Here is a 10,154-nt window from a genome sequence, read left to right on the forward strand (position 1 = left end):
CCAAACTCTGGGAGAGGGAAAGCACAGGAGTCGGTAGAAGCGTGAAGGCAGAGCTTGAACTCCTATGTACCCGGTGACACAAGACAGCTCTGAGGGTGGCGCCCGCTGCTTCTCCCGGGCACCCCGCCAGCCGCTCTCCCTGGCAGTGGCGCCCTTTCCTCGCCCTCTGCCTGCCCAAGAGCTGCTGGCCCAGAGCAGCCGCATCCCCGACCCTCCAAGGCGAAGATCTCCTGGACTCACCCCCTCCCTGGCCTTTCCCCCTGACTGACTGAAACCCGGCTCCCTAAGCACTGATTTTCCAACCTCCCGAAGAAATCAAAGGTCGGTGTGCCCTTCACCTCCCTGCCTGCTTTCCAGTGTCCTCCGCGTCCGCGCCTCCCGCCGCAGTGCACCGCGAACAGCCAGACACTGGCGCGCCCCGTGTTGGGGAGAAGAGGGGAGCAGACGCCTCCAAAGTTTGGAAAAGTTTCACAGGGACTGGGGGCAGGGGGTGCCGACCGGGAGAAGGGAAGGATCACCTGTTGAGGGAGGGAGGGAAAGTTTGCCTGGCCCCGCCTCCCCGGGGCACCCCGCTCCCAGCCGCGCCGCGCCTCCCCACCTGGCCCGCACTCACCTTGAGGCCGCGGATCTCGCCGAGGTGCAGCTGCAGGCGGCGGTTCACCTCGCGGATGAGGTTGCTGTGGTCCAGCATCGCGCTCACCTTCTCCGCCTCGGCGCGCCGCAGGCTGCGGATCAGCTCCTCCTTGCTCCACTGCAGCAGCTCCTCGTCTGACACTTTGGACAGGTCCTCCACGGGCGCGGCTGTGGTCGAGCCGGCCGCGGCTGGGGAACAACTTTCCGCCGCCGCCGCCGCCGCCGCGCCTCCGGCCGCCTTCGACATGGTATCCGCGCGGTGGCAGGTGCAAGTGGGCGGAAGAGGCGAGGCGACTCCCGAAGGCGCGGGCGCGGCGGGGCCGCCTCCGCCCACACCCCTGTGCGCTCCGGCGAGTCAGCGGCACCGCCCAGGGGCCGCTGGGTTGGGGCGGCGGGGGTCGCGCTGGGTGGCCATCCTACCTCGCCATCCCCGCGCGCGCGCCCGCGCTCCCCCAGGGCCCGGCAGCCAGCCGCTCGCTGCTACTGAGGCCCGTCCCAACTCCGAGCAAGTCCATGGTGAGGGGCGCTGGGAAGCCCGGGGCAGCCGCGGGAAAACCTCGGGGACGGCGGGGGAGCTGCACCCCCGTTCCCCTGCCCTCTCCTCCGCCCTAAGCCGAGACTGTCGCCCCCCGCACTCTCTGCCTTGCACACAGGCGCGCACGCACACGCACTTTCCTCCCCCTTGCCCAGCTGCAGCCCCCGGCTTCTCCCCTCTCCTAGCGTGGAGGGCGCGCCCGGCTCCGCGGCGCCTCCCCGGCTACTCTAGCGACGCCGCGGTGGCTGCCCGAAGGCTGCTGCGCTCCTCCTGTCGCCTTCGCTGCGCCCGCGGCCGCTCCTAGGCTGCTCCGGGAAGCCTTCGATTTGCAGAGCCGAGTCGAGAAGGGGTGGAGGGTGGGGGACCAGCTGGAGGAGGAGCCTGGAGCTGGGGCCACCCGTAACCCGCAGCAGCTCCCGCATGGGCTGGACGCAGCTGCCACTCGACCGCTCTCCGGGCCCCCGAGGTGCGCTCCCCGCTGTCCAGCCCGGGAGGGCTGGAGGCGCGGCTCCTTCTGCTCCCGGGTGCGGGTGGGGCTGGAATGGGGAGAAAGTGCGGAGCTGTGGCCGCCCGGGCTTTGGGAGGCTCGCGCGCGCCACCGTGTGGCGGAAGAAGCTCCCTCCTCTGTCCTCTGTCCTGGTGACCGCGCTTGTCACCAGGCGGGGGAAACAGCTGCTGACCCAAATGCGAGGTGCTTGGTATTTGGAGGGATAGGGCATCAGGAAAGATAGGGTAGCAGGACCTGAGGGTAACCAGTTGTTTGCACTTTGGAGAATGGGAGAAGCAGCAAATGGCAAAAACGAGGGTTGGGGGAAGGGGTAGCTTGAGAAAATCCAAATGGTCTGAAAAGGGGAAAAAGAGGCTTCAGGGCACTGCTCTTTAGGGACTACCCATCCTCACCTCCCACCCTCGCCCCACCCCCTAGCCCTTTGTCTTTTCTAAAAACTCACTATGAAGAAGCTTCAGGAGAAGGTACTGGATCTTTTAAAATTTTATTTGAAAAATATCAAAGCCTTTAGGCGAAAATAAAATACCTTCATCTCCTGCTTCCTGAAACCTGGATTTTAAGGTCAGCACAGTCACCTCCCCTCGGAGCAAAGCAAGCCCCCTCAGGCAAGCTGAAATGCCAGCCAAGGAGATTTCCATTTTCTTCTATGCCGCAGGCTGCCAGGCGTTTACTGGGTCGGCTTTTTTATGATGGTTATTTCTGGAAGGAGGAAGTCTGAGTCCCTGGCTTCTATCTTTGGGCTATCCTCTTGTAAAGTTGGGTGGAATCCTCTCTGGGCTGAAAACATGCTTTTGCCTAAAGAGGTGGATGCCCTTGACTGGCATGTTATTTCCAGCAGGGGACAGGGCCAGAAAATGGCAGGGATCTACCCCACCAGGTTTCAGTTAACCCGGGTGCAGAGAGAATAATCTCTATCTGGTAGGATGAGAATCGAAATCAGTCCCTTCACCCACCGGTCAGTGTGTGTCCTCTATTGGGGACACTGAGACCTGGCTCCCAGGAGAGGCAAGGAGAGGTGGTACTGCTTACTGTGACCAAGAAGGCCCTTAACATTCCCCTCAGCTTGACTAAGCTTTAGACAGGTTTCTTCCTAAGTGTAGGCCCCTGACCTTCCTTTTCTCAGAGCATTTACTTCAGCAAACTTCCATTGATGAATGTTTCCTCTGACCCTGTGATATGTAAATCTCTTAGCCTCTTGCTGGGTTTCACAGCCTGGGGATCTTTCTCAGGGATCTGTGAGGCATCCCTTTGAAATATAATCATGAGGGAAAAGAGGGTCCCTATCTCCCAGTGTTTGTGGAAAGCAGGAGCCTAACTAATAAGTTCCAACTAGGAAACACAAATGGCCTCATTACACTGACCAACTTCCCACCCTAATCTCCTCCACTACTCTTCTACTAGCTCCCCTCCTGTTTCGGTGGAGTTGACTCTGCCTCCCTCTCTCTCTTCCCTATTGCAGTAGTCTTGAATAAATCCCCCTTGTCTGTTTAACTATATTGGATACAATTTTTCTTTGACACCTCCAAGCGGCTCTCATGCCCACAGAAGGCTCTGCTCAACACAGTTCCTAAGACCGATTTTGTCACAGAAAAGGAAAGTGAAGGTCAAAAAAAGATAAGTCCTATCTCTGTTACATGTTAGTTCTTGTCCTTGAACAAATCATCCGACCTTACTGGCCCTAGGGCAGCTAATGATATGATATACGTGAAGTGCTTGATCGAGCAACCCTACAGAAATGCAACCTTATTATTACTGATATTACATACTACACTGGGCAGCCTCTTGTCTAGAAATAGGAACCAGGACTTCTGTGTATTCCTCTATCACGGGTTCTTCAAGAGCCCTATTCTAAAATCAAACAGCCAGCCCCTTCTCTCCTAACTCCCTCTGATCAGTTAGCACCTAATGGACATGAGAGATAGATGGCTGAGAGGAGAAATTAGACTTGTGTTGGGAGGACAAGGAAGAAGGAAAGAAAAAAAAAAAAAACTCTCTGCAAATTATATACACTAGCAGTGGCTTACGGTTGAGCTACATCATCTTAAGGTTTTGATGTTTCTAATTTTGGTCATTGATTCAGAATAATAATTTTCTGCATGAATGAATAATGTTGCTTCATGTTGCTAAGGTCATATATGGTGTCAGGAGCTTCACTTGACTGCTAAAAACAGAAACTCAAAAAACAGTCACTTTAAAAAAATCACTTATTTTTTTTTCACCTACGTGGTATTCTAAAGAGAGGCAGCTGAGGGCTGGTATGGTGTCTTCATGAGGTGGTAAAAATCTTAGGTTCCTTCTCTCTGCTCAGTCCCCTTTGGCATGATTGCCTCATGTCCATAACATGGCTGTTGGAATTCTAGCCATCCAGCTACATGTAAGGCAGGAAGAAGGTAATAACAACTGCAAAGGAGTACATGCCCCTTTAAAAAGTTTTCCTGGTGGCCGGGGGTGGTGGCTCATGCCTGTAATCCCAGCACTTTGGGCGACCGAGGTGAGTGGATCATTTGAGGTCAGGAGTTTGAGAGCAGCCGGCCAATAGATCGTGCCACTGCACTCCAGTCTGGACAACAGAGTGAGACCCCGTCTCAAGGGGAAAAAAAAAAAAAAAAAAAAAGTTTTCCTGGTAATTGACCCAGTTAATTTTGTTTATGTTCTAATAGGCAGAGCTTACCATATGATCACCTCCCAGCTACAAGGGAAGCTAGGACATTTGTTAAAGTTGGGTATATTAATGTCACAAGTAAAATCTGGGTTGTTTTAATAAGAAAGAATAAAATGGATATTAGGTAGGCAACTAACAGTTTCTTATGCAAACCTTAGCAGTTTCTTATGCAATCTGAACTCCGAGTAAGTTAAATGGAGGTTTCTGAAAACCAGCCATAAATGACCCTAAGTCTTTAGTCCTGATGGTTTTATGTCATATGATTTTTTTGAGTCAACTCTATTTCATCCCAGCTCACTGTTGCCCAGCCTAGGTTCTCACTAAGTCTCACCTAAACCCCCTCACTGGTCCCTCTGACTACAGCATCACCTCTCTCAGATCTGCTTTCCACACAACTTCCGAAGTGAATCATCTCTAGTCATAAAAAGTCAAGTCTAGCTGCTTTACCCCAAGATAGATTGAATTATTGCTGATAATTTTTCACAACCTCCCTATAAAATGAATTAACATCGGCTGGGTGTGGTGGCTCATGCCTGTAATCCCAGCATTTTGGGAGGCCAAGGCAGGCGGATCACGAGGTTAGGAGATCTAGACCATCCTGGATAACATGGTGAAACCCATCTCTACTAAAAATACAAAAAAACATAGCCGGGTGTGGTGTCAGGCACCTATAGTCCCAGCTACTCGGGAGGCTGAGATGGAAGAATGGCGTGAACCCGGGAGGCAGAGCTTGCAGTGAGCCCAGGTCGTGCCACTGCACTCCAGCCTGGGTGACATAGCGAGACTCCGTGTCAAAAAAATAATAATAATAATAATAATAATAATTAACATCCCCCTCCACCATGTGGCATTGTAGTCCTCCGCTACAGAGAACAGTTTTTCTCCCCGCCTCACTGGGATTGGGAATCGTATTGCAAGCATATGACTTGCTGTACTAACACATGTGTGTGCACCTGATGATGTACCCCTTCTCTGAAGAGGTCTCAAAAGGCATCTGTCTGCCCACTCACCCATCTGTACTTTCCACGCTTCACCAGGAGAAGAGCTAACCTTGGGTAGCTGCCGTTCCTTCAGTCTGAGCCATACACTCAGCCACACCAGCCAACCTGAAGACCTGCGGTGTGAAGCAGAGCCATGCTCACAGACTCACAGATCTGCATGTGAGAAAACAAGACTATTGTTTAAGCTGCTTACTTCTGGGGAGATTTATTGTGCAGCATTATTAATGCAATAGTTAGCATATACAATCCCTTGCCTAAATCCCTTTGGGGCATCTCAGTACCTTTCTCTGGAGTGAAGCTACATTTCTTAGCAGAGCATATAAGATGGACACAGTCTGACGCTTACCTACTTTTTCAGCTCCACCTTCTACCATACTTTGCCTCATATTTCATACTTTTTCAGTTCCAAACTGCCTGTAGCTCCCTGTCAGCATTCAGTGTACCTCTGTGCCACACTGATGCTCTTTTCTCATGCATAGAGTGCCTTCCTTGCCTTTTCCTTCTGAATAACTTCTGACCAGATCCTTCAAAAGGCATCATCTACTCCAGATTGCTGGCATCAGCCCACATTTCCCTGGCAGAGGCAAAGGTGAGTGTCCCTCTCCACTCCCATAACCTCCAGTGCATACCTCTAGTGCAGTACCTAAAATAGAATGCTGAATTGTAGGAAAATATAAGCAGAGGCTCAGACTAATCCAGTCCAATCCCAACAAAAGGGTTTAACTCCCGCCAGGATTTAATATTATCTGTTTTCTGCTTTCTCCAAACCGTACAGATTTTTGTCATGCTCTACAGAACTCCTTGGTGCCATTAGGGATGTTACTGAGGACATTGCTTATGACACCCCATAATGCCTTATAAAGACTGCACCTAATACCCGTGGTCCATAGTTTTAATCCTATGGACACTGAGTTTTGCAGTTGGTTATGTATTCCTCTTTGCGCTGGCTTCTAGGAAGTTAGATCTAAATTTGTGGCCCACCTTCAGTAATTTAGAGAAAATTTAATGAATGTAATTTGTCAACTAACCTGACTTCCATCATTTTCTCACTTTCAAATTTCTCCCTCACAATTTCTTCTTTTTAACCCTATGTGTGTGTATCTTTGCAAGTTACTGCTGGCATTTTTAGTAAGGCAGAAAAGAGAGGAAGGGAGAGGGGGAGGGGGAGAAGAGTCTCGTCTTCAATTATAGACCCTATAATGTTTTCTGTCTCTCGTTTACTTTGGTGTCTGCTTTGGCTTGAACATGTGTCCCTCCAAGATTCATATGTTGAAACTTAAACCTTAAGGGGATGGCATTAAGAGGGGGCCTTGGGAAGGTGATTAGGCTATGAGGGCTCTGACCTCATGGATGGGATTAGTGCCCTTATAAAAGGACTTGAGAGAGCAAGTTTGTCCCTTTTTGCCCACCCTTCTCTTCTACCAGATGGGGACACAGCATTTGTCCCTTTTTGCCCCTTTTGCCTTTCCACCATGTGAGGACACAGTAAGAGGCGCCATCTGTGAAGCAGAGAGTGAGCCTTCGCCAGACACTGAATCTGCTGGACTCTTGATCTTGGACTTCCCAGCCCCCAGAAATATGAGACATACATTTCTAATATTTATAAAGTATCCAGTCTAAGGTATTTACCTTTAGCAGAACAAATGGACTAAGACCACGTCTTTTTCCTCTTTTAGCTCCTAAGCTCCCTGGAGACAAAGTCTATTTCCTAACACAGAGTTAATATTCAATAAATACAGGAGGGAAGGAGGAAAGAAAGAAGGGAGAAGAGAACAAGTTTTCCAAGGGCCTTCATTCCGGTTTTTTAAAATATCCTTGTTTAGGTTGGGTCGCCATCCAAACACACACAAAAGACCTCTTCCTTTTGAAAATATAATTACTGTTTAGTATATGCTATTTTGGAAGTTAGAAGAGTGATATGTAGTTCAGAATTTTTTTTAATATTTCAAAATTGTTTAAGTGTAGGATAATATGATGCTTTAACAAGTTAGCTTCTCTGCAAAAATGCACTTCAGGCAATGAGTTTATTTGCTGTTGATGCCAGACATAAGTAATCATATATACGAACAAGGCTGAGGTTTATCTCATTTTTCTATGTTGCATCAAATAACACAGCCAGCCACTGAAACGCCCTATCTTGCTCCATCAAGAACCAATTTCCCGGGCAATACCTCAAAACTCAATAGAAGTACATTCGATTTTAGCTTTGTTACCTAATTCTGAGTTGAGATCCAGAGAACACAGCCATTGTGTGGAACTAGTAAGTAGCTGAGAATGCCCCCAAAAAAACAGAAACCTCCAGTGGTGATGTTATTGATGGATGCCCCCAAAGATGCTTACACTGTGACCTACTCCCAAAGTGCTTTGCCTTATCCAGCCCTACAAACTGAACATTTAGGAGCTTGCTGCCCTTTATCCTATTTTGTTCCCCCAGGTACTATGGCAGAAATGGCCAGGGAAAGGTTTATCTAACCACCAGGAGTACCCAAAGAAGAGAGGTCCAGCCAGCCTGCCTCTCAGATTGTTAAGATGTCAGGTGTCTTTTGCCTCATGGAAACAGCTGTTCTGCCCCCTTCCCAACCCTAGAATCACAGCTACACTCTGTGGGTAGGTTGAAGCATGAGAGAAAAGCCTAAAGCAGAGGGTACTTTAGGAGCCTCTATCTTTTGTTGTTTGTAAAGAAAATTGGCATATCCCTGTGTAATAATCCCTGGACCAGTAATGCTATCACTACTATTAACCTTCCTCCAGGTCTCTACTGTATGAACTGTCAATCTTGGCTGCATATTGGAATTACCTGGGGAGTTTCAGAGACCCCTCACTAGATTTAGTTTGTCTGGGGTACAGTCTGGACACTAGGTATTTCAAAACTCTCCATGTGATTCTAATTGCAGCAATTTGAGAATTACTGTTGTGGATAGTATAGAACACCACCCTGTAGAAATATAATACAAGTCACAAATGCAAGCCACGCATGTAATTTTAGATTGTCTAGTAGTTGCATTTAAAAAGTAAAAAAAAAAGTGATACTAATTTTAATAATATATTTTATTTAACCTAACATATCTAAAATGTTATTTCAACATGTAATCAACATACACATTATCGAGAAATTTATACTTTTTTATTAACACTTCAAAATGGAGTGTGTAGCTTGCACTTACAACACATCTCAATTCAGACCAGACACCTTTCAAGTGCTCAGTAGCTACATGTGACTAGTGGCTGCCATATTGGCCAGCACAGCTGGAGACTATTTGGGGGGTGAGTGGCAAAATGAGGGTGGCACCTGTAGTGGACTGAATAATGCCCTCCATCCAAAAGGTATCCACCACCAACTCATCCTTAGAACCTGTGGTTGTTATCATGTATAGCAAAAAAGGACTTAGTAGGTGTGATTACTTTAAGTATCTTAAAATGGTAAGATTCCCTTAGCTTATCCAGATAGGCTCAAAATGCAATTGCATGTTTCCTTATCCAGGTGGGCCCAAAATGCAATTGCATATTTCTTTATAAGCAGGAAATTTCACAAAGAAGAAGAGAAGCCAAGAACCACAGAGTCTATGATTGGAGAGATGTGGCTGCAAGTCAGGGAATGCTAGCTGCCACTAGATACTGGAAGAGTCAAGGAATGGACTCTCCCTGGAGCCTCCAGAGAAAACCTAGCCCTTCTGACACCCTGATTGTTGCCTCATAAGACTCATTTCAGACTTTAGGCTACATATGAGAGAATAAATTTCTGTTGTTTTAAGCCACAAAGCTTGTGACCATAATAATAAACTAATATAGCACCATTTATAACAAAGCACTATGTTTTTATCTGTATTAGTATAGTTATCACAGTCTTTCTTACTTTATACCTGGTGGATACTTACTGATTTTCTTTTTAGAGGGCAGGGATCTGTCTTATTCATGAATGAATTCTCTGCTGCATGCACCTGGGAACTAAAGTGTTTACCATAGGGCACAGTAAAGGTTGTTCAGATGGATCTGAAACTCAGTCTCTGGGGTGCCCGTATTCTTGTGTGCACACAGGGAAAGCACAAAGGAAAGGCTGCTTCCTGAAGAGACCTCCATATGGAAGACCTGCAGATCACAAACAACCCACACAGCCATTGCCTGGTCGCCTGGTCACTTGTGTTTTTGAGAAGCCATAACTCCAAGAATATCGAAGGGAAGAAAATGCTGAAAAGCAGGGGCTGCCTAACAGGTCTGGCTTGCAAGGCAAACTCTTGGCAGACCTGGCCAGCTTCTGCTTGTCCCAGGGCAATCCCACCCCCATAGGATCTGGAGTTTTTCAGTTCCTTTGCTAAGATTCCTGAAATAGACTTAATGAAGAGCCTCAGAAGTGAAAATGCCTCTTCACACATTTGCTCAAAAAGATTGCTTTTCTCCTAACACAGAAATCAGCTGCCTTGAGGATGTGCGAGTTTAATTAGGGAGTCTGCTCTTGCCTATTTCTCAAACAGTTCAGGCTCTGACACAATCAGTATCACCCCTAGGGCATTTGCTTCAAATGCCCCCCATATAATCAGAAGTTATAAATGATAACCCAAAAGTTGAGGTACATTCATTGCCTTTCAGAATGAAACCTTCCAAGGGGCCATGGCCGTATTGTGACTGGACAAGAACTATCATGGATGAGGCACATCATCTTTTGGAACCATCTATGGAACAGACATTATTATTCCATTTTGCGGAATAGGAATCTGAGGCTCAGGCCAGACAGATGCAGCTAACGTTGAGTGGCATCCTGATGATCACCTTCATCAGAAAAGGCAGGAGTGCTTTGAGGACTATAGGTGGCTCTCAGGA

At 48.1% G+C, this 10,154-nt stretch overlaps 1 protein-coding gene and 1 pseudogene across 12 annotated transcripts in view; one reads left to right on the forward strand and one right to left on the reverse strand.

The window, feature by feature from the left end:
• Positions 1–1,711, reverse strand: part of CCDC85A (coiled-coil domain containing 85A) — a 196,640-nt gene extending 194,929 nt beyond the window's left edge. For all 12 annotated transcript variants that reach the window (XR_012422363.1, XR_012422362.1, XR_012422360.1 and 9 more), the window contains exon 1: positions 614–1,711. Coding sequence is in view for 8 of the 12 variants with exons in the window: in XM_045369283.2 (XP_045225218.1) it covers positions 614–880 (267 nt within the window). In the remaining 4 variants the exon portion in view is untranslated. The remainder of the gene's footprint in view (positions 1–613) is intronic.
• Positions 1,589–9,625, forward strand: LOC102130764 (uncharacterized; annotated as a pseudogene).
• Positions 9,626–10,154: the final 529 nt, after the last annotated feature.

The sequence above is a fragment of the Macaca fascicularis genome, chromosome 13, assembly GCF_037993035.2.
Source record: "Macaca fascicularis isolate 582-1 chromosome 13, T2T-MFA8v1.1".
Taxonomy (NCBI): Eukaryota; Metazoa; Chordata; class Mammalia; order Primates; family Cercopithecidae; genus Macaca; species Macaca fascicularis.